General features: G+C 48.8%; 11 protein-coding genes across 11 annotated transcripts; 5 read left to right on the top strand and 6 right to left on the bottom strand.

The window, feature by feature from the left end:
• Positions 1–172: 172 nt before the first annotated feature.
• Positions 173–1,661, bottom strand: Bathy08g01580 (the record flags this gene model as incomplete). The annotated part of the gene is made up of 2 exons (XM_007511605.1): positions 173–1,189; positions 1,536–1,661. The coding sequence occupies 2 exons, from the start codon at positions 1,659–1,661 to the stop codon at positions 173–175; spliced, it is 1,143 nt and encodes a 380-aa protein (XP_007511667.1).
• Positions 1,662–3,148: 1,487 nt separating this feature from the next.
• On the top strand, positions 3,149–6,580 carry Bathy08g01570 (oxidoreductase/iron-sulfur cluster-binding protein; the record flags this gene model as incomplete). The annotated part of the gene is made up of 1 exon (XM_007511377.1): positions 3,149–6,580. One exon carries the CDS (start codon positions 3,149–3,151, stop codon positions 6,578–6,580), a length of 3,432 nt encoding a protein of 1,143 aa, XP_007511439.1.
• Positions 6,581–6,783: 203 nt separating this feature from the next.
• Bathy08g01560 (3,2-trans-enoyl-CoA isomerase, mitochondrial precursor) lies at positions 6,784–7,626 on the bottom strand (the record flags this gene model as incomplete). Its single annotated transcript, XM_007511778.1, has 1 exon — positions 6,784–7,626. The coding sequence occupies one exon, from the start codon at positions 7,624–7,626 to the stop codon at positions 6,784–6,786; it is 843 nt and encodes a 280-aa protein (XP_007511840.1).
• A 649-nt stretch (positions 7,627–8,275) lies between these two features.
• Positions 8,276–12,661, top strand: Bathy08g01550 (SNF2 family helicase/ATPase (Ino80), putative; the record flags this gene model as incomplete). The annotated part of the gene is made up of 1 exon (XM_007511694.1): positions 8,276–12,661. One exon carries the CDS (start codon positions 8,276–8,278, stop codon positions 12,659–12,661), a length of 4,386 nt encoding a protein of 1,461 aa, XP_007511756.1.
• Positions 12,662–13,466: 805 nt separating this feature from the next.
• On the bottom strand, positions 13,467–13,832 carry Bathy08g01540 (histone H2A; the record flags this gene model as incomplete). The annotated part of the gene is made up of 1 exon (XM_007511547.1): positions 13,467–13,832. One exon carries the CDS (start codon positions 13,830–13,832, stop codon positions 13,467–13,469), a length of 366 nt encoding a protein of 121 aa, XP_007511609.1.
• A 458-nt stretch (positions 13,833–14,290) lies between these two features.
• Positions 14,291–14,632, top strand: Bathy08g01530 (histone H2B; the record flags this gene model as incomplete). The annotated part of the gene is made up of 1 exon (XM_007511356.1): positions 14,291–14,632. One exon carries the CDS (start codon positions 14,291–14,293, stop codon positions 14,630–14,632), a length of 342 nt encoding a protein of 113 aa, XP_007511418.1.
• Positions 14,633–14,895: 263 nt separating this feature from the next.
• Bathy08g01520 (queuine tRNA-ribosyltransferase) lies at positions 14,896–16,236 on the bottom strand (the record flags this gene model as incomplete). Its single annotated transcript, XM_007511653.1, has 1 exon — positions 14,896–16,236. The coding sequence occupies one exon, from the start codon at positions 16,234–16,236 to the stop codon at positions 14,896–14,898; it is 1,341 nt and encodes a 446-aa protein (XP_007511715.1).
• A 110-nt stretch (positions 16,237–16,346) lies between these two features.
• Bathy08g01510 (unnamed protein product) lies at positions 16,347–20,141 on the bottom strand (the record flags this gene model as incomplete). Its single annotated transcript, XM_007511772.1, has 1 exon — positions 16,347–20,141. The coding sequence occupies one exon, from the start codon at positions 20,139–20,141 to the stop codon at positions 16,347–16,349; it is 3,795 nt and encodes a 1,264-aa protein (XP_007511834.1).
• A 226-nt stretch (positions 20,142–20,367) lies between these two features.
• Bathy08g01500 (predicted protein) lies at positions 20,368–20,871 on the top strand (the record flags this gene model as incomplete). The annotated part of the gene is made up of 1 exon (XM_007511437.1): positions 20,368–20,871. The coding sequence occupies one exon, from the start codon at positions 20,368–20,370 to the stop codon at positions 20,869–20,871; it is 504 nt and encodes a 167-aa protein (XP_007511499.1).
• Positions 20,872–20,996: 125 nt separating this feature from the next.
• Bathy08g01490 (transcription initiation factor TFIID subunit 12) lies at positions 20,997–21,665 on the bottom strand (the record flags this gene model as incomplete). The annotated part of the gene is made up of 1 exon (XM_007511708.1): positions 20,997–21,665. One exon carries the CDS (start codon positions 21,663–21,665, stop codon positions 20,997–20,999), a length of 669 nt encoding a protein of 222 aa, XP_007511770.1.
• A 409-nt stretch (positions 21,666–22,074) lies between these two features.
• On the top strand, positions 22,075–23,058 carry Bathy08g01480 (peptidyl-tRNA hydrolase; the record flags this gene model as incomplete). Its single annotated transcript, XM_007511286.1, has 1 exon — positions 22,075–23,058. The coding sequence occupies one exon, from the start codon at positions 22,075–22,077 to the stop codon at positions 23,056–23,058; it is 984 nt and encodes a 327-aa protein (XP_007511348.1).
• Between the last annotated feature and the right edge of the window lie 34 nt (positions 23,059–23,092).

The following is a 23,092-nucleotide window of genomic DNA, read 5'->3' as shown; positions in this document are numbered from 1 at the left end:
AGTGATGCCGTACGTGTGATGACAAATGGTTTCAAAAATCTCCCGAAAAAAGAGAGAAAGAACGCGCTTCTAAATACTGGATGCGGCGCAAAAATACGTAAAACTCTCTCTCTGTGTTTCAAATTACATTCTATTAAAATCTATTAAAACGGGCTTTTTTAAGGCCAACAACTTAATAGACGTAGTTTTTCTGGAAGGTACTGTCCGTGTTCGCCAAGGACTCTTCGGCGTTGAACTTGCCGAGTTGCGCGAGACCGTTTTCTTCCGCGCGTCTGGACAAGATGGCTTGCGCCTTGCCAACCATGGCGTCGTCGCCGGCCCACGTCTTGATGACGGAGTTTTGCAACGCTCTCGCGTACGAGAAGGACACGTGCCACGGGTTCGGCTGTTGGTTCATGGCGTTCAAGTACAAGGTGGAGTCCAATTCGGACAAACCGCCAGACAAGAACATGATACCGGCGGTGGCCGGCGGGACGCGAGAGTTCAACATCTTCAAGGTCGCCGCGGCGACTTCTTCCGGAGTGTTTCTCTTCGGGCAGTCGGCACCCGGGCCAACCATGGACGGCTTCAACAACATGCGGTCGAACATGACGTCGTTGTCCGCGAGGTACTTGAAGGTTTCCGCCCAGACCGCGGAGGCAACTTCGAAGGTTTCTTCCAAGGTGTGCTCGCCGTCGAGGAGGATTTCCGGCTCGACGATCGGGACCAAACCAGCGTTTTGGCAGATGGCGGCGTATCTCGCCAAGCCGTACGCGCAGTCAGTGACGGCGATCTTGGACGGGCCAGCCGGGATGGAGACGACGGATCTCCACTTGCAAAAGCGCGCGCCTTGCTTGTAGTATTCCGCGGCTCTGTCGGCGAGGCCGTCCAAACCTTGGCACCAGGATTCACCGTTGCTGTTCGCGAGCGGCTTCAATCCCTTGTCGACCTTGATACCCGGGTAGATACCTTGTTCGTTCAAGCAGTCGACGAAAGACTTGCCAGCCTTCGTGGATTGGTAGAGGGTCTCCTCGAAGAGGATGGCGCCGCCAATGTGCTTACCGAGGTTCGGGGTCGTGATGAGGAGTTCTCTGTATCGACGACGGTTTTCTTCGGTGTTTTCTACCCCGACGCCTTCGAGACGGGAGCCGCACGTGGCGTTGGATTCATCCATCGCCAAGATACCTTTGCCCGCCTTGGTCATGTTTTGCTGTTGTTCGTAAAAGAGAGAGAATAATACGAATATGAGTAATCATCGTGCGGAAGAAAAAGGAGGAGATAGTTTTTCTGTGGTCCACACGCAATCGGATATAATCATCGAAAAGCGCGCGCTCGAACAAACACACAACAACAACGCGAACAGATTCCGCGCAGAAACCTTCCGCGTTCGAATCCAACAAAATCCAACGCGTTCAATTTAACCGCCACACGAACCGAACCAAACGGCTCTCGGACGCCTTTCCCCTCTCGTCGAATCACCGCGCGCGTCGACACCGTAAAAAAAAAATTTACCCAAGTGGCAAAAAGGGAAGAAACATTTAAGCGCAACAACGTACCGCAGTTTGCAACAACTCGTCGTCGTACTGGCCGGCGCGAGTGACGACGTTGGTTCTTTTGGCGACGGACGCCTTGGAGACGACAACCTTCGCCCCGAGAAGAGTGGTTTGGGTGAGTGCAGACATTATGAGTATCTCTTTGTGTGCGTATAAAAGTAAAGCATATTTATCTCATTCGTGAGAAGAAACCGATTACATCTAAGAAGCTCCATCGCACCAAAAAGCGAAAAACCTCGAGAGCAAAAAAACCCTCGAGAGGTGAAAAAGGCAGAAACAATCATCTCAACTAGTATTACAACTCAACTATAACTCCCCATCCTAAATATTTCCTGTGATGTTTAAACAGAAACACACCGTCGCACAAGCTTTACGTCCTCTCCATCTCCTCCGTTCCCAAATCTCATCGCACGAGACTTCTCTGGATAGAAGACCACCACGGGCTCCCAGATTCATTTCTGCCGAAAATATTTCAATAGTCGTTACATGAGCATGCTTCGGACAACTCGCCTTTTTTCAAAGGTCGGTCACCGCGATCGCTACAAGTCAGCGCCGCGCAAAAATACGCATATGGAACTTAAACACTTTATGGTATTTTCAATGATTTATTTCAATCAAAAATCAACGTACTTCACCTATCAAAGTTTCTTCGATCGATCTCATGAGAGCCGAGTGTCATGATAGGCTGAGCATCGCAAATGGATGCTCGAGAGACGTTGTATTGTCTCACATGTTTCTGCAATCCAAAAAAAAAAGGAGAGAACTCTCGATTTTAATCGATACAAAACTCCCCCAACGGTACTCAAATCCCAAGGTTCAAAAATGAAAGGCTGGAATTCTTTCCCAAAAAATGCTCTTTCCTCCATGTAAAGTCGTCGTTGACTTCTTCTTCGATGAAGAAGAGAGAAGATATGCAATAACACGACGACAAAGAAAAGAACACAAAAAAGGAGAGAAACTCGCCCGCGCGAGTCAAAACTCCCCGGTGTACTCGAACCCCCTTTGTCCGTTCTTTCCCAGCTCTTTTCATTCATTCATCTGCCATGCGGGAGGAGAGATACAAAAACGCTCGATTTGTATCTCTAAAACAGAAAGAAAGCAAACGATGAAGAAAAGAGCTCCCACCCTTCCACCCACTATCATCGATAGAGGTCTATCGATGATAGCAATGCGTGTGACTTTCTCGCGCGCGTGCGCGCGCGCACGCAAAAAAAAAGTGATATTATATGCGCGCGCAAATGCGCGCAAATGCGCGCGCGAGAAAGTGAAGAGGAAATGAAAAAAAAATGCGTTTTAGATACAAAATTCGTCTTGGAGCAGGGCTCTCAAAAAAACAAAAAAAAAGAGATGAAGATCTCGAGCAAAAATTAAACAAAAACTGACCTCTGACTCCTAGTAAAAGAGGAGACGTGGCTCGCTCCTCAGACGAAGATTTTTTCGTTTTTGCCGCACACCGCACGAAAAAGTACTCTTTTTTGCTCCTTTTTTGGTACACTTTTAGGCCAAGTTTAAGGCGGATTGAGGGAGACGTCACTTTAATACCATTCCCACGACGCGTGTATACACCACGCACGCACGCACATCTGAGAGAGAACGAAAGAGAGAAAAGATAAGATATGATTCGCCGAGCGACGTCGTCGAAGCGCGTTCTCGCGTTAAAAGAAGGACTGTTAGGGCGAGCGAGTTCTTCTTCTTCGGTCGCATCGTCCTCGTTCGCGTCAACGTCATCCCAACACATCATCAATCGTTCAACCGAGAGAGGGATATCCTCGTTTTCGAAAAACAACTCGCACAACAACGCGGTGAAAGAGGTGAAGAAAGCGACGGGAAAAAACAGTCGATCGCAAAGAGGGATCGCGGGCGCGCGTAAGGATGCGTCTCACTCTTCTTTGGATGCGACGAGTGCGAAGAAAAAAGTCGTCGCGAAGATCAACGGAGGGAATAAGCATCTGGATATCGCGAGACGTGGCAAAGCAGCCATGCCGCAAGCGGCGACGAGCGCGAAACCGAATGCAATCGATTACTCCGTCGGGGGCACCGTGTACCCCGTACCGCAAGAAGTGAAAGGCTCGAAAGTGGTCTACCAAAACGCAGACGGCATGCGCGTGGACGATGGGAGGTACCAGAACTTTAAGAGCGATTTGAAAAACGAGTTGATGATACCGGAGGAGCGCATCATCACCGACGCGGTGAAGACGTACGCGTACGGGACGGACGCGAGTTTTTACAGATTGTTACCGCAAATGGTGGTGAAGATCCACTCCGAGGAAGAAGTGAAGAAGATTTTACCGTACGCGAAGAAACACCAGACGCCGGTGACGTTTCGAGCGGCTGGGACGTCTTTGAGCGGGCAAGCGGTTTCGGATTCGGTTCTGTTGAAGTTGTCGCACGTCGGGAAGAACTTTCGAGATTACACGGTGCACGAAGACGGGAGGAAGATTACGTTAGAACCTGGATTGATTTTGGGCGAAGTGAATAGAATTTTGCAAGCGCACAAGAAGAAGGGCGGGCACGCGGTGCAATACAAGATGGGTCCGGATCCGTCTTCGATCGATTCGTGTATGGTTGGCGGCGTCGTCGCGAACAACTCTTCGGGCATGTGCTGCGGGGTGAAACAAAACACGTATCACACTTTGGAAGATATGAGAATCGTGTTCGTGGACGGAACGGTTTTGGATACCGCGGATCCGGCGTCTCGAGAGAACTTCTTGAAAACGCACCAAGACTTGTGCGCGAAAGTGAGCAACTTGGCGACGAAAGTCCAAGCGGACGCCGAGTTGACCGCGCTGATCAAGAAGAAGTTTGCGATTAAATGTACGACTGGTTATTCCATCAACGCTTTAGTAGATAACGATGCGAAGGACCCGATTGAAATTATCAAGAGATTGATGATTGGGAGTGAAGGTACTCTCGGTTTCGTCTCGAGAGCGACGTATAACACCGTCGTCGACCACCCGCACAAGGCGAGTTGTTTCATCATGTTCAAAGACGTCGACGACGCGTGCAACGCGGCGGCGGTGTTGAGACGCGAAACGACCGTCGATGCGGTGGAGATCTTCGATAAGGCGAGTTTACGTCAGTGCGAAAAGCACGAGAAGATCATGTCGTTGGTGCCGACGATCCCGGAAGCTGGGAAGTACGGCGCGGCGCTTTTGATCGAGTGCAGAGGCCCAACCGACGCGGAGTTGGACCAAAACATTAAAGCGGTGACGACCTCTTTGGACGGCGCGAACTTGAACTTTTTGCACCCGAGAGAGGAAACGTATCCATTCTCGAAGGATCCAGCCGTGTACGGTACCTATTGGGACGTGAGAAAAGGTTTGATTCCTATGGTTGGCGGCGGTCGCGAAGCCGGTACTTCGGTGTTGATTGAAGACGTCGCGTGCGAAGTCGATTCGTTGGCGCCAATGACGAAGGATTTGATGGCTATGTTTGAAAAGCACGGTTACGACGACGCCTCGTGCATGGGCCACGCGTTGGAAGGTAACTTGCACTTGGTCTTTTCCCAAGGTTTCCGTACGGAGAAGGAAGTCGAGACGTACGGGATGATGATGCAAGAAATGTGCGAGATTGTTGCGGTCAAATACAAAGGGTCGTTGAAAGCCGAGCACGGTACCGGGCGTAATGTCGCGCCGTTCGTTGAAATGGAATGGGGCACCAAAGCGTACGATATCATGTGGGAATTGAAGGAAATGTTTGATCCGGATTACGTGTTGAACCCGGGCGTTATTTTGAACAGAGATCCGGACGTCCATCAAAAGTTTTTGAAGCCGAAACCGGTGGCGGACCCGATCGTCGATATGTGCATGGAATGTGGTTTCTGCGAATCCAACTGCCCGTCCAGAGACGTGTCGTTGACGCCGAGACAAAGAATCACGGTCTACCGCGAAATTAGTCGTTTACAAGCGATGGAGAACAGAGGCACGGAAGATCAAGCGCGATTGGACGAGTTTTTGGACATCTTCTCCTACGCCGGTGACTCCACTTGCGCTGCCGATGGTATGTGCGAAGTGAAGTGCCCGGTTGGTATCAACACCGGCACTCTCGTGAAATCCATTCGCGCGAGAGAGCTCGAGCAAGCCAAGAATGTCTCGTCGGTTGCCGCGTCGCTCGGGAGAAACTTTGCGAGCTTCTCCGGCGTCGTCCCGCCGTTCTTGAACTTGGTTTCTGGCTTCCACTCTATTTTGGGCGAAGGTGTTTTGAAAACCGTCTCTGGTGGGTTGAACAAAATCTCCGGGAACATGATTCCGGAGTGGAACCCGCACATGCCGCGAGGCGCGCCGAAGTTGCCGGAACCGAACCACGCGAAGGAGAAACACGCCGGCGTTGAAAGAAAAGTCGTCTATCTTCCGTCCTGCGTGACGAGAATGATGGGTCCGAGTAAAGCGGACGCCAATTTGGAAGGCGTCGCGGACGCCATGATGTCCATCTTGGCCAAAGCGGATTACGAAGTTGTCTACCCGAAGGGCTTGAGCGACCAGTGCTGCGGCATGTTGTTCAACTCCAGAGGCTTCAAAGACACGGCGATTACGAAAGCGGCGCAAATGGAAGAAGCTTTGTTAGAAGCGTCTGAAAATGGCAAGTACCCGATCGTTGTCGACACCTCTCCTTGCTTGGCGGAAATCAAAGGCTCGTTGCAAAACCCGGCGTTGAGATTTTCCTTGTACGAACCGGCAGAGTTCATCGCGAATCACTTGCTCGATAAGCTCGAGTTCAACAAGGTGAAGAAACACGTCGCCATCCACGTCCCGTGCTCGTCCAAGAAGCTCGGTGTGGAACAAACGTTCACGAAACTCGCCGAAAAGTGCGCGGAAGAAGTGACTGGTTCAGGTATCCCGTGCTGCGGTATGGCTGGCGACCGCGGTATGCGATATCCGGAATTGACGGGCGGTTCCTTGAAATACTTGGACTTGCCGAAAGGATGCACGGACGGTTACTCCACCTCGCGCACGTGCGAGATGAGTTTAACCAACCACTCTGACGTTTCCTTCAAGGGTTTGGTGTACTTGGTCGACGAAGCCACGACGGCGAAGAAGGCGTCGGCGTAAATGAATGCGTGAGAAAGAAGAAATATATAAGAAATGTGTTTGTGTTAACCTACCTGTTGCGCGGCGAGAGAAACGATTGATTGAGTAAAATAGACGAACGAAAAATAATCATCTAATCTGTATCTATATAGTCGATTATAATAAACCTCAGAATCCTACTACTACTATAACTATAAATACTCTATTGCACATCATCATCATCATCATAACTTCGAGGAAGCTTTTTGCCCTCCTCCTCCTCCTCCTCTCAATCCGTCTAAAACGCGTTTCAATTGCTTCACGATGGTCGGTTCGCACAACATTCGAAACCCGTCCTTCGCCTCTTCCTCGCACCCGTACCGATACCATTCCTCGGCAAACGCTCCTCTCAAGTTAATTTTCGTCTTCGCGTACCCGTCTCGCGGTAACCGTTTCATCTTCTCCGCGATTTCCATCACTCTTTTCTCCAACATCCCTTCCTCGCATACCTCGTCGATCAACCCGTATCTCAACGCCTCGCTCGGTTTCGCCAAAGCGCCTTGCAACAACAACTTCTCCCCCAACGCTTTGCTCAAAGTCACCTCGCAGAACCGCAACGCCCAAAATTTCGGCACCGGTATCCCCAACATCACCTCGTTCAGACCAAACGAGCTCGTTTTGTGCGTCGTTTGTACGCGATAATCGCAGCACAAGGACAACATGGCGCCGCCCGCCGGACACGCGCCTCGAATACCCGCTATCGTCACCAACGGAGACACCAACAATCTCGTGAGAAAAGTCGTTTGTACTCTCCAAAACTTCTCGTATCTTTTTGCAGTCGTCTCTGGAGCGTATAACTCCTTTATATCGTTCCCGGCGGTGAAAATATCTCGTTTTAATTTGGAGAGAAAGATAAGAACGCGCGTTTTCGGGTTGGATTCGATATGCACTAACGCGGAATGTAATTCCGTCCAAAACTGTAAATCCATCGCGTTCGCCGGTTCCGAGAGAAGAGAGACGATCGCTATCGTTTCTTCTTCTTTCGCGAAAGAGACGGTCACTTTTGGTGGTACTAATGGTCCCGACATCGTCGCGCGAGACTTCTCTTCTTTTCGAAAACAACAAAGTAAAAAGTCGTTTACTCTCTAAAGCCTCTCTCGATGGTTCGTTAGTTGGTTGCTTCAGAAGTTCGTTGTTGTGAGGAAAAAGCAGCCGAAATTTTTCTCTTCCTTCTGCTTCTTAAATTTTTCGCCTTCCTTCGGCGTCAATTTTTCGCCTTCCTTCGGCTTTGAAGCCACACGGACAGACCACCAGAAGAGGAGCGTCTTTTCCTCCCCCGCTCGCGCACACACAAACAACAACAACAAACCCGATCGAGAGATGAAAAAATAAAAATAAATGGAACAACGAGGACGACGGGAGTGAGGAAGACCTTTATTCTCAATATATTATATATTCAACGCGACGCTTGCGAACGAGAGTTTACGAGACGGAAGAGACGCGCGCTTTATTAAGAGTTAAGCTTTTGAGTGCGCGCTTTCGTTTGCGCGTGCACACAATCGACACTCTAAAACGTTTTCCCCACGAAACGTTTTGAAAGAAGAAGAAGAAGAAGAAGAAGAAGAAGAAGAAGAAGAAGAAATTATGAGCGGCAACAACCAACTGGTGATACCGAAAACGCACGATGCAAAAGGCGAGAAATTAAACTGCGAGGAACGATTCGTCGGCGAACGAGCGATGCGGACCGCGGAAGGCGCCGCGAGTTTGCTCGGGATGACCAAAGATATCCTGATGGAAAGGAAAAGACGACAAAAAGAGGAAGTTTTGGTGGTGGCTTCGCCGGAGGGAAAAACGACGAACGCGGATGATGCTACCACCACCGGAGAAGAAATTAAGGAAGAAGAAGGAGGAGAAGGAGAAGAAGGAGGAGAAGAGAAGAAAGATGATGAATCCCGGTTGGATTGGAAACCGCCGCATGGAAGGAAGCGGATTAAACTCGGCGACGACCAAACGCTCGAGATGCCGTATAAGTACGATTTTTTAAAGTACGATTTGAATTTACCGGGTTTGAGAGAGCTCGCGTTGCCGGAGATTATGCGGAATAACGCTGGGCACATAGATTATAGGACGATTTCGCACCAGAGAGTTTTGACGTTGTTTCAGTTGTTGCACAATTCAGAGTTGGCGGAGATTCCGTGCGGAGAAGAGTTAGCGAAGAAGAGAGAGGTGGATAGGGAGTTTGCGCTGGCGAATAACGTGAAACGGAGAAAGCGGAAGATTGAACCGGAAGAACCGGATACTAAAAAACGACTGGCTGCTGGAAGAGGAGGAGGTGGCGGAGGAAGAGGAGGAGGAGGAAGAGGAAGAGGCCCGACGTTCGAGAGAGATCCGCAGGATGAGTTACGAAAAGGTATTCCGCGGAACATTTTGAAAATGACCGCGGCTGGAGTTGTTCGGGGTGGCGATGGTGAGGAGAATACCGAAACTGCAGAAGATCGTCTTTTAACAAAGTTTACCCCGGTAACGGTCCAAGAAGCAGCCGCGCGATCCAACGCGCCTTTAGTGCCAGTAGAAGCGTATTGGATCGAAAAATTCGCGAAAGTTGAACAGGAAGAAATTCGACGATTGCCCTCCAAAGAAGAGCGCGAGTTACAACGCTCGCAATCAACGCTACGTAGACACGGCATACGCGACGAGTTACACCGACGACGCGAAGAGCAAACGTTTGAGTTTGCTCAGTACGCGACGAAGTTTCAACCGACGGAGGAGAAACGGAAGGAAACGAACATTGAGCAGTTGTGGCGACGGATCGCCATCATTGAAGTTCCAGGAACGAAAAATATTGCAATGTTACGGAACGACGTGGAACTGCGACGCGCGCGTTTATTAGCGCACATGTGTGCGGTAGAAGTTAGGAAAAGAAACGCACTTCGCAAACGATTGATGAAAATCACCCCGAACGCAAACTTACGAAAACTCTCGTTTGTGGTTTCCTCGTTTTGGAGAGCGGCAGAACGGCACGCGGAAGACCACATAAAGAATACGAAAATACGAGAACGACAGGAGAAACAACGATTAGAGCAAGAGCAGGAGGCGAAAATGCAAGAGCACCGGTTGCAATTTTTGTTAAACCAGTCCGAATTATACGCACACTTTGTCACGAAGAAAACCACCGAGGACGAAGAAGAGGTGATTCGAGAGAAGAGCGAACAAGCCATCGCAAAAGCCGTGGCTGAGAATCCAAATTCAGTGTTATCCGAAGAAGAGAGGAAGAAAGTCGCCGAGGAAGCGAAACAATCCGCTCTGGAGGAAATGCGAAAAACGAAATCGAAAATGGACGAGTTTGACCAATCCACGAAAGAAGCGCGAGATAAGAACAAAGTCGGAGAAGAAGCAGACTTTAAAGCGATGGATGTGGATAAAATCGAACAACCGAAAATGCTCAACGCGACGTTGAAACAGTACCAATTGGAAGGCTTAAGATGGATCGCGAATTTATACAACAACGGCATCAACGGTATCTTAGCTGATGAGATGGGTTTGGGTAAAACCGTTCAAAGCATCGCGTTGTTGGCGCACTTGGCGGAGAACAAAAATTTGTGGGGGCCATTTCTCGTTGCCGCGCCGACGTCGACGTTACCGAACTGGTGTGCCGAACTGAAAAAGTTCATTCCAGATTTCAACGTCATTCCGTATTGGGGTTCGCAAGATGAACGGAAAACCTTACGGCAAGCGATTGGCGGGAACGAGCAAAGCACGAGAGACGCCGCCTGTCACGTCTTTGTCACGAGTTACGATTTATTGTTGAAAGACGAAAAATATTTGAATAGGATTAAGTGGCAATATATGGTTTTAGACGAAGCCCAGGCGATTAAGAACAGTTCGAGTTTACGCTGGAAATCGTTGTTGGGTTTCAAATGTAGAAATCGTTTGTTGCTTACCGGTACGCCGGTGCAAAACACGATGCAAGAACTTTGGGCGCTGTTGCACTTCATCATGCCGACGTTGTTTGATTCGCACGAACAGTTTGCAGAATGGTTCTCGAAAGGAGTCGAAGGCTCCGTGACGGATGGTAAAGAGTTGAACGAACAACAGTTGGCTAGATTACACGCCGTGTTAAAACCGTTCATGTTGAGACGTTTAAAAACGGATGTTTTAGGCGAAATGGCCGCGAAGGAGGAACACGTAATCAGATGCGGAATGAGTCGTCGACAAAAAGAGATGTATAGGAGTATTAAAAAATCCGTCGCGTTCGATCAAATCAACGAGGGCGATTACAATCCTCTCGGTACGATCATTCAGCTCAGAAAAGTGTGCTCGCACCCGGATTTGTTCGAGGAGCGATCCAACTCGGAACCGTTTGCGTTTTCGCGATTAGGCGGCGCGCCGGGATGTTACGTAGGAAGTACATCATCAATTTCTGGAGATGCAAATGGCGCAGATGGCAGTGACCCTAAAACGACGGAGAAGATCGGTATGGGCGGTGTGCGTATGAACATCAATGCGTTCCTGAAAACTGCCGAACCGCTCGTGGACGTGCGCGCGTGGAGAAGTGAAATCGAAGTCGCGCTGCCGAAACTGGCGTTTAGAGATTTTGGCATTTTGTTTTCCAGTAAGGAGAAACTGTTGAGAAATGATTTTAACGTCGTGACGAATGCGTCCATGAGACTCTTGCGAATGCACAACACGTGTTCCGAGTGGGCCCAAGCCGTGTTTGAAAGAGACGAGGACGCGTTGACAGCGAAATTCGTCACCGCCAACGGCGGCGGCGAACACCGATCGTCTTTTTACGAAACAGAAGGTCTGAAAGCGCTGCACTTTGACGAACACTCTTCTTCAAGAAGGAAAACAAACAGAAGGATGTTGAACGTGTGCGGCGTAGGAAGTGCGAAGGACTTCAACGATAAGCGCGCACAACACCATCAAGAACACGGCGCTGCAAAATGTTACGTTCTCGAGGACCTCGTCAAAGATACGGTGCCTTTTATTCGCGCGGTCAATCGCGCGTACCAACCGAGAGTCTTGTCAAAACCACCAAACGAGTACTGTTCTGATTCTTCGCACTACTCGATGAAAAGCAATCAAACCCGAATGTCTGATTACATTCGGTGGGCGCTATGGGAGTCCACGTCGCCGATGGAACTCACCGGAAGACACCAAAAATGGAAATCTTCCCTGAGTAGCAGTTACGCTTCTGTCTTTCCTTCGTCTTCGGTCGCGGCGAGCGAATACGAGAGAAGGAATCTCGTGATCAACTCTTCCGCGAACAACGTGATGTTGAACAAGGTTCAAAAACTCACGCACCGCACCGACCGAGTCTCGTTGTTAGACGAAACGATGCACATCCACGGGGACTCTTTATCAGAATTACCGAACCCGGGGTACGATTTAGCGTTGGCCATGGCGGATTCCGGGAAACTGGCCGCCTTGGACAAACTTTTATTCGAAAAGAAAGCGCAAGGGTCTCGAGTATTAATTTTCGCGCAAATGACAACCATGCTTGATTTACTAGAAACCTATTTGCGAGCCAGGCAACACAAGTTCGTTCGTTTAGACGGTTCAACGAAAGTTTCCGATCGCGCCGCGGTGGTGTCTGGATTTCAATCCGACGAGTCCATCTTCGTCTTTATGCTTTCAACTCGCGCCGGTGGATTAGGTATCAACTTAACCGCCGCGGATACGGTTGTATTCTTCGAATCTGATTGGAATCCAACGGTCGATCAACAGGCCATGGACCGTGCGCACAGATTGGGACAAACGAGAACCGTTCACGTTTACCGTTTGATTTGTCGCAACACGGTTGAAGAATACATCGCGAAAACCGCCAAGGAAAAAGAGCAAGTGACCGATTTAGTCTTGAAAGGGTCCAACAAGAAGAAGGAAGAAGAAAGCCTCGAACGCGTAAAATCTTTCGACGAAATCAACGACGCGCAAACGACAGAAATCTCCAAAGCGGAGGCTTTAAAAATGTTATTGGACGACGCGGGCGAGGAGGAAGAACACACGAAAGAGCGAAGAGTGAGAATGGAAGTCAAGATCCAAAAAGCCGTGGAAATCATTCGAGCGAAGAAAGGAGGACGAGGAGGGGAAGTAAAAGCGGCAGGAGCGGAAGCTGCAACATAACTTAAACTAATAACTAAACTAACTACATCTAGCACTAGAATTTATTCAGGCCATCGTCCGACCGTCCTCAACTTCTGCCTCTCCCGCATCATCACCTTCTCCAACCTCGGCGCCGCTAAATACTCCTTCACTATTCTCGCGTCCATTTTATCCACTAAATGTGCGTGCTCTTTCGCAATCGCATTCAACTCCTCGTCTTCAATTTTTTTCGACGACTTTGACGAGGAAACCGCTCTCACCAACTGGTAAATCTCCTCCGGTTTCATCTTTCCATTTGCGTTTACCATCTTCTCCCTCCGTTTCCCCACGGTATTTATCACAGACTCCGTGATCTTTCCTGAACTCGAATTCATGATTTTGTGCATGTTGGAAACCAACTCTGGGTTCTTTTTATGCATAAGCGATGTAGTATTACTCGTATTCGTCGTCGGGTCCATCACCGCGCTCCACTGCTCTCGAGTCGGTTGGGTGATTATCGATTCCAATTCGCTCGGGTTTCGTGGAAGTTTTCGAGGAGTCGTCTGAATCGTCGTCGCGGTAGTACCACCACCATTACCTTTACTTTTCACGATCGCGGAGGCTTTGAGGACGGTTTTCCGACCGGAGTCGGCGAGGTGTTTCGAGGGTGTTCCACCCATTAATGTCTGGGGAATTTGGTTTCCCAAAAGAGAGAAGGGGGAAAGTGTTCAAGTTGTTTTTACGCGCGTGTTATTTTTAATCTCATATGGTGTATAATAATGTTACAAGCTAACGATATGCGAAGATTTCTCTCTTCTGTCTATGATTTAAAATAGTGTTGTTTACTTTACTTCTTGGACTTCTTCGGCAACAAGACAGAGTGGATGTTCGGCAAGACGCCACCACTCGCAATCGTGACCGTCCCCAACAACTTGGACAATTCCTCGTCGTTTCGGATGGCCAATTGGATGTGTCTCGGTACGATTCTGGACTTTTTGTTATCTCTGGAGGCGTTCCCGGCGAGTTCGAGAACTTCCGCCGCTAAGTATTCCAACACCGCGGCTAAATAGACCGGGGCACCGGCACCAACACGGGTGGCGAATTTGCCAACCTTGAGGTACCTCGCGATTCTGCCAACCGGGAATTGAAGACCCGCTTTGGCGGATCGAGAGACGGCTTTCTTACCGGATTTACCTTTACCACGTCCAGACATTGTTGCTTTAAGAGAAGAGCGTGTTTTGTTGTTGTTTATGCGTTTACGAGTGTGTTACTTGTGGGTAACGAGCGCGATTTTATGACGCACCTCGTGCTCAATTTCGTACTTTTCTCTCTTTTTCTTGTATTTAGGGTAGCCTTCATCTTTCTGACCCCCATTTGGACGCAAATCCATCATTCTTCGTCTTGAGTAATCAATACCGCGTTAAAAGGTATTAAAAGCTTTAATCTAACAAAAAACAACAATTCTGATCACATGAGACACTTTTTGCGGCAATTAATTAAGTATAATTGAATCTGTGATCCGTTAGATTCTGCTTTTTTTCAAAAAATGGGTAATTAAGTTCCCCTTTTTTACCTTTTTTTTGATCGACCTCGAATTTCAATTGACTTTGTCTCGAACTTGCCCCTAGAATTCGTCATTACTCAACACACTCACATACACATATAACAAAAATGGCCGGCAAGAAACCAGCAAAGAAGACCGTCAAAGGCGGCGCCAAGAAGTCCTCCAAGAAGAAGGTCGAAACCTACAAGATCTACATCTACAAGGTCTTGAAGCAAGTGCACCCGGACACCGGCATCTCCTCCAAGGCGATGAGCATCATGAACTCCTTCATCAACGACATCTTCGAAAAGATCGCGACGGAAGCCGCCAAGTTGGCGAGATACAACAAGAAGCCGACCGTGACGAGCAGAGAAATCCAAACGTCCGTGAGATTGATCTTGCCGGGTGAATTGGCCAAGCACGCCGTGTCGGAAGGGACCAAGGCGGTCACCAAGTTTACCTCCGCTTAATTAATTCTTCGTTGAATTCTTTAACGGAAAACACAAAAAACAAACAAAAAACAAAAACATTATTAAGTCTGATTGCGTGTACTTCCGAACGACTCAAATCGTTCCGAAGAACTGCTCTACGACTGAAAACAAACATCAAAAGGCGATTCATATTGCCACCATCATTAAATTCATAAGATTCACTCGATACTATACGCTTATTATTATTATATAGTTACATAAAACCTTTGCCCGCGCGCTTCAACTACTACTAAAATAAATTTCTACGTTGAAACATCAATATCGACTTTCGCGAAGGCATCAACGACCCATTTCGGAACGCCTTTTTCTAAACTGTAGAGTTTCTTCGTAAACTCGACGCAGAATGCTTTGAAGGTTTTCTTTTCGATCGCCTCTCGCATTTGTTTACACAAGCGCATGAGATATCTCAAGTTGTGATACGTCAACACGATGCTCGCTTCGGTTTCCTTGCCGGCTATTTTGTTCAAATCTTTCCTCGTGTAGTTTAAGCAACACACGCAATCGCAATCGTCTTGGACTTTTCGTTCGTCGGTTTTGTATTGCGCTTGCTTTAATCGCAGAGTACCTTCGGGAACTAAGGCATTGCCAAATCGAGCCGTTCGCGAAGGGAAGACGCAATCGTACATGTCGCCGCCAAACGCCGTGCATATGACGATATCGATCGGGTACCCTATACCCATCACGTATCTGGGTTTATTGAACGGTAATTTCGGTAAAGCGCTCTCTAACACGCGACAGAAATCTTCTTTCCCTTCCCCTCCAGCTAAACCGCCGATGGCAAACCCGGGTAAATCCTTCCCTCGTTTCAACAAGCCTTTCAAAGATATATCTCGCAATCGATCGTCCAGCCCGCCTTGAACGATGCCAAACAACGCTTGCTCTTTCGGCCTTTTGTGGCCTTTAATGCACCGGTCGATCCATCGGGTCGTTCTGTGCGTAGCCTCCTCAAACCGTTCCTTGCTAATCTTCACGCTCGACACGACGTCGTCCAACGCCATGATAATATCCGCGCCGATGGCGTTTTGTATCTCCATCGATTTCTCCGGCGTTAACATTTCACTCTTCCCATCGATTGGTGATTGAAACGTGACTCCTTCTTCCGTCACGTCGGATAAATCAGCCAACGAAACCATTTGAAACCCACCAGAGTCGGTCAGTAAACCTCTCTTCCAACTCATAAACTTATGCAACCCGCCGCATTCGAGAAACAAATCTTTTCCAGGCCTTTGGCCCAAGTGGTAGGTGTTCCCTAAAATAACTTGACACTCAATCTCTTCCAATTGCATGGAAGTTAACCCTTTCACGCATCCTTGCGTTCCCACCGGCATGAACATTGGGGTGAAGCAATCGTAGTGAGGGAGCGTAAGATTGGTGTACCGAGCGCGACCGTCCGTGTGTAACACTTTGAATTGGAAACCGATTGGGTTGTTACAAAACGTTTCTTTTGTCTCTCCCTCGTCGTTTTCTTCTTCTTCTTCTTCTTCTTCTGTTTTTGTCGTCTGAATCGTCTTTTTCTTGGTACCGTTTTCGGACTCCCCGTTGTTGTTCTCGGAGGAAGCTTTGCGCTTGCTCCCGGCAGCCATGCTCTCTCTTTCTCTTCTTGCTTTTTATGTAGCGCTCGACTTTCTTTATGATGACTTTTCTTTTACAATTCTACTCAACTACTGTTCTTGTTTATATTAGTATTTGTTTTTTACGAAGACACGTCCATGGTGTCGAGCAAGGACTCGTTATCAAACTCCTCCCCGTGAGCTCCGAGAACAAAGTCTGGATCGTCGCTCTCGTCCTCGTTTTGCGTTTGTTGTCCAAAGAAATCGTTATGATGATTATTTCCTCCTCCTCCTCCTTCTTCTTCCTCGAGACTTAAATCGACTCGCGACATGGGTCGGTGCATCTCAAAATCTTTCCGCTTGTAAAACAAAACGTATCCGGCGTTGGACTCTTGGACCGAGTTGACGTCGATTGGGCGACAGGTGGAGTCATCGTAGGAGTGCCAAGAACCACTTTCGGCGTGTTTGGCGTAGGCGGTGTAGTGACCGCCACCCATGGAGCCGTAGTGGTTGACGACCGCGTAGAGGTCGTAGACGGTGGATTTCGGGAGGTCCGAGTCTTCGTCGAAGAATAAGGCGTCTTCCGCGATGAACGGGGAGATGTCGAAATCTTCGAGCGGGTAATCGATTTTTACGTCGATTTTATCTCTCCAAGAGCGACTGTAAGAGAACCGTTTCAAGTGTAAGATTAAAATGGGAGGCGCGCGCCAAATGTTCATGGAACATTTCGCAGGGACGTGTTTTTTACACTTGCCGCAATACCACATGTCGTCTTCGCCCAGCGGTTCTTCCTTGATGAAATGTTCCATGCACGCGCTGAGGGGAGTTTTCTTGACTGCAGTAGCGGGACCTAAATTCCGTTTCTCGAATTCGAGAAGCGAGTCGTGTTTACGAACGCACTTCTCAAACGCGCTTTCTTGGTTCTTCTTCCAATACGCGAAAATCGGCGCGCTCTTATCGGAAATGTTCGGCAAAGATGACGTTGCTCGTTCTTCTTGCTTATCCGGCGAAGAGTCCGAAACTGTGTTCGTAGTGTTGCCGTAGAAGTTCGAGAGCGAAAAAGTCCCGCTCTTTGTGGAGTCTAACGTAACTGCGTCGTCTTCGCTAGATTTTTTCTTCAACAACTCCGCGTTTGTTTGCCCCGGTTCGTACCATTCTGCGAGCGATTTGCGCAAAGCGAACGATTTCCCGGCGCATTTTTCCAAATACTCGGCGCGTTGCGGGTCTTCCTTTTGTTTTTCATCTTCTCCCATGGCTACGTCTTCGGTAGATGCGGCGTCCTCGCCGTCCTTTTCGCGCGTCGAAGATGAAAAATGCGCGATGGAAAATTTCTCCATCCAGTCTTCGATGGCCTCTTTCGCTTCCATCGTATCTTCGCTCGCCGCAGAAGTTGGAATCAAGAACGGAAACCCGATGAGCTCGTTCTCGTCGTGGGTTGTTGCGATCGAGGACGCTCGGGTTTCGTATCCAGAATAACTCGATCGAAAGTACGGCGACTTCGTCGCTTGCGCCAACGGCTTTCGATGACACACCAACGCGAACAACTCGTCTTCGTTTTTATTCTCCTTCGTCTTTGGTAAGCAATAGGCGAATACGACGTCTTTGTCGGAAATCTCGCGCAATTTCGCATCCGAATCGAAGAATTTATACACCTTCGCCTTGAATATATCCGCAATCACCCAACGATGCGTTGAATCAGAAATCTCACCAATATCTTCTTCGATCTCTCCAGCCAACGTTTCGAAAAGATTTTTCTCCAAATCTTTGACGGAACCTTCGTTATCGACGACGACGACAACTTTCATAGGTTTCAAACCCGGCTGATCGCAAAACAAAATCGTCACTTTCAACTCGCGCTCTCTCGTCGTCGGTAAGGGCACGGTCAAATACATGAATGGGTCAAATTTCACGGATCTATTCTCGCAATCTGGACACACCAACGTCGATTTGTATTGGCCTTGAAAAGCATCCACGATTCGACTGTTATTCCTCGCTAAATGGTTCTCCCAGTGCTCTTTCGCAACGTCTGCATCAGTTCTTCCAGTTGCATCTTTCTCTTCCACGTACGGTTTCACCTTTACGCGGTTCAAATCTTCGTGCAAACCGTCCAATAAAAACGCCAAGAGCTCTTGCGCGTCTTGTTGGTTATACCCGCTAAATTGAGGAGCGAATTTTGCCAAAGCAGATTTGAACGCTCGAGGTGCGACTGAGACGGCTCCATCACGCCATAGCGCCGTGATGAGTTTTGCGTACTCCTTCGCGAGTTTACCTCCCATACCAATTGGGTTATCTTCGTTAATATCTTCTACGTACGCGTTGGACAAAAAGGCATCCGTCAACATGGACGTATGCGACAAGCACTGCAACGCCGAGTTCATGAAACACGTATTTCCCAAGTTTTGCAAACCGGCTTTCCCACGACTGCCGTGCTTTTGCTTCGCCCGGTCGGTTTCGACGTCATTTTTCGGCGACGCTAACCCGAAAGAGTGTGACGTAGACGGTAACGCGATCGGTTCTAATGTCATACGCTTTGGCGCTCGATCAGAATCGTTCGCCATGGTCGCGTCGTCTTCATTCAGAGCATTTTTGTGCGTGTGAGAAGAAATAGTGTTGGCTATAGTTTGATCGATATCAGTCATCGGTTTATCGAGTTGTGGTTCGCTGCCGTACAAATCTGCGTCATCGTCGTCGAACGTTTCAAAAGTTTGCGTTCCAATCGTCGTCGTCATCGGTAGTCTTCTTCGTTCCTCTTCAACACTGCTGTGATGGTTTTGAAACGCGTTTCTGATTTCTTCGTTAATTTTCTCCTTGTCCACTAAATCATCTTCCTCTTCGTCGTTGACAATTTCAACTAAAACCTCCTGTCCATCACTGATAGAAAAGGCCCCGTTTGCGTCATCGCCGCTCACTTTTTTTTCTAAAAAGGCGTCGCACAAATCTACTTCGCCTTTCAACCCGCCCGTAAAATCGAACAGTTTGATTCTCTTATTTGTATCGTCGTCGTTGATAAGGAAAGCTTTTCTCGCAACGTCTTGCATATCTCCTATCGTATCGTTCGCCGACGCGTACATGATTGCCTTGCGAACTTTTGCTTCTTTTGACGGCGGCGGCGCCGCTGAAGACGACGACGTAAACGGATTCAACCGCGCTAAGAATCCTTGCTGCTGCTGCTGCTGCTCTACGCTGCTATCATTATTACTATAGCTACTCGGCTCGTGGTATACCAAAGTCACCTTAGGACGATAAACTTCGCACCTCGCCGCTCTTTTCGCGTTGTTCGCGGTTGATACCGCGCCGCCGCGTCTCGTAAACTTCCTCGGCGATACCGCGTTACTATTAGCGCTAGAGTTCTCAACAAACCCACTCTCTCTCTCCCCGACGCACCTCCTCAACACGTGCGTCGTCGTCGTCAAATTACGCACCATCCCGAACCAATTCGTCAACATCTCCGCCGTTTCTTCTCTGACCACCGCGTAGTCCACATTTTCTTTCAAGTTTTGTTTCAGTTTCGGCGTCAACTGTCCAAACACGTTCTTTCCTTCCTCTTCTTCTCCTTCTCCTCCTCCTCTCGCGTCGTCGTCGACATCATCCAAAAGACACGAGTTATCCATCGGCCCGGGCGACGACGCTCCGTTCTCTTCCTTCAAATACGAGAGGCACTGGTCGTACCATCGCTTCGGTACCAAAGCGCACCGGTCGTTTTCTCTCGGCCAAGAAAACGAGCGTTCCAGATTTTCAATCTCGCTCAGCAACTCCTTCTTCTTCTTCAACGAGGGCTTATTCCCACCGAGCAACGAAGGGTTGTTGTTGTTGTTGTTATTGTTATTCATCGGGTGGTTGCGTTTCTTCTCCTCGTCGTTGATTCTATCATCATCATTATTATTATCACCACCACCGTTACCACCACCCGGCGCCTCGTCTCCCGCCAACCTCGTCATCATCGTTTCGCTTCTTCTTTGATGGCTTTTATAAATGTCGAGATGAGCCGATGAATGTGATGATGTTTTTATCGTCTAAACTCTCGTTACCACGCGCGAAGAAGAACAAAACCAAAGAGCAACGACACCAAAACGCGAGTCCGCTCTGTGTTCTCTCTTCTTCTCTAAATGTCTTTCCCTCTTATCTTTATCTTTATCTTCTTCTTCTTCTTCAAAGCGTGTTTTGATGTCTCTTAGTTTTGGCGTTTTTTTACGAACACAAAAAGTCACCAAACGACTTGTGAAAACCACAAACATACGAGGTGTGTTACAGAGGTGCGCGTACACATATACATCTAAAATGCGACTGTTGGCGCACAACATGCTCGCGTGCAACGTAAAAGGCGTGGTAAACGGGTACCCGCTGACCATTCACGCGACAAAAATAGAAACAAACGAGAGTGAATTTAACGGGAATTTCATCGTCCACATGCTCGGGAAGTTGGATTGGGGGGCGTTTTTGAAAGCGTGCAAAGAGGTGAACGCGAGCGAGGATTTACCGGAGGAGATTCCCTCGCGCGATGCGTTTGGAACTGAGGAAGAGCAATACGAGATGTTTTTGAGGAAAGTGCACCACGCGTTGTTGGAAGTGACCGTGGTGGAAGGGCACTTGGAATGTCCGGAGAGTGGGAGGAAGTTTCCGATTGAAAATACCATTCCGAATATGCTTTTGAACGAAGACGAGGTTTAACTAGAAGAAATAGAATGTAACAATCGCAACAACCGTATTATCATCGTAGACATATATATTCATCATTGTTTGTGTGATCTAGGGACGTGTACTACTATTATATTTACAAACAAAACGAGCGCGAGTTATTCTTCGTCGCTGCTCGAATCATCGCTCTCGCTTTCCTCCTCCTTCTGCCCGCTCGCTCCGGCTTGCGCCTGTCGCTGCAACTTTGCCATCCGTCTCTCCTCTCTCCTCCTTTCCTTTTCGAGCAAAATCTTTGCCTCCACCGCTCTCGCCATCGATTTCCTCACCTTTGCCTCTCGCTGCGTTTGCGTCCCGGGTTTCTGCGGTCTCTTGTACGGTTTCAACTCCTCTCCCGACGTCCCGGGGACGACAATGTCCCACTCGCGCTCTAAGTGCAACGCGACGTCTTTCACGTCGATCACATCCGCGTTTCTCAATTTCGCCAATTTGTGCGACTGCATCGCCACTTCCTCGACGAAATCATCCGCCAACTGTAACAGCGCCGTTTTCACGTCCTCGTCGAAGGTTTCCCCTGGCGCACACTCTTTAATCATCTTCTCCAGCATCTCTCTCGACACCGCGTGCGCATCGTCTCCATTCGCGCCTCCTTTTTCCAATTCCGCGAGTAATTTCGCCTGGCGCTCTTTCTGTCTCTCTCTCGCGGCGATCGCGAGACGTAACTGCGCGTCGTGCATCTCTTTGATCTTTTGCGCTTCCTTTTGCGCTTTCTTGTTCGCATTTTCCCCCCCGGGAGCGGTTCCCGATTGGTGTTTGAGCGGAATGTCCATGTTCGAGGACGTTTTTGTTTTAACGCGATGACAGTGCGTTCAGTTTCTCTCTCTCTCTCTCTCACTCTCTCACTCGAGATGACGACGAGGACGTTCTTTCTTTGTCTTTGTCTTCTCGGACAAACTCTTTGCGCGTGCGTTTAATGGAGAGATGGTGCGTTTCGAATCCTCACAAAACGTGTCCCCTGCGACGATGCGCTAAAGAGAGAAGACGACCAAACGCTTTCACGCGCGCAATCATTCGTAAAAGGCACGCGCGTGATACTATCCGCGCGCTAAAACAACTCAACAATTAATACTATAAATGAAAAGAGCGATAAAATCAGCGATCGATTTAGCGTTCAAAGGGGTCGCGAGGAGAACTGCGCCGGTTGGGAAGTTTGTCTGGAACACCATCTTTGCACATCCGATGCGGTTTTTAGGTGTTTTGAATGCGAGCAACGCGAGGAGAAGTCAGAGCAGCATGAGTAGTAATACGAATACTACTACGAACTACGCGATCGTCGGGTTAGGAAACCCGGGGAAACGATTCGAAGGGACGAGACACAACGTCGGTTTTGAAGTGATTGATTCTTTGCGCAAGAATGGCGGAAGCAAGTTGTTGGAGAAAAGCTGTTCTTCTTCTTCTTCTTTGAGTTCTTCTTCTTTGCGGTTGCAAAACAACTCGTCCGTGAACAGCGAGATATCCGACGTCGTTTTAGCCGAGTATATCGTGAACGACGAAGAAGAAAACGAAGGAGACGATGACGAGTCTAAATCGCCGTCGTCGTCGACGCGAGTGTCGCGCAAAATCGTCCTCGCGAAACCGCAAACGTTCATGAACGTCTCTGGAACCGCGGTGAGGAAGATCATGCGGAAATACCGCGTGCCGATTGAGAACGTCCTCGTCGTCTACGACGACTTGGACACGAAGGTTGGTCAGATTCGGATTAAGAAGTCCGGATCTCACGGTGGACACAACGGGATTAGAGATATATTGGATATTCCGAGAGTGAAGAATGCGTTTCCTAGAGTGAGAGTAGGGATTGGTAGACCGGAAAACGAGAGCGTGCAAGTGTACGAACACGTGTTGTCGAAGTTTCGAGAGGAAGAGAGAGGGGAGATTGACAAAGCGGTGGAAAAAGCCGCGGCGGCGGTGGTGGACATTTTACGGTTCGGGGTGGACGACGCCATAGCGAGACAGAACGGGAACGTGCCGAAGAAGAAGAATAAGAATAAAGGCGGCGGCGATGGGACGAAGAAGTTGAAGGTCAAAGGCGGTCAGCCTGTGGCGGTGGCATTCAAGGTTTCCGAGGACGGAGAAAAAGTCGAAGTGGATATCTTCGCGAGGTCTTCGAGGAAGAAAGAAGTAGTAGCGGTAGCGGCAGTAGAGGAAGCGGACGATGTAAAATAATAGCGTTATCATTCGATATATAAATACGCTCACG

Source organism: Bathycoccus prasinos (genome assembly GCF_002220235.1).
Source record: "Bathycoccus prasinos genomic : Chromosome_8".
Lineage (NCBI taxonomy): Eukaryota > Viridiplantae > Chlorophyta > Mamiellophyceae > Mamiellales > Bathycoccaceae > Bathycoccus > Bathycoccus prasinos.
Note: the sequence above shows the minus strand (reverse complement) of the source record. Positions and strands in the feature narration are given on the sequence as shown.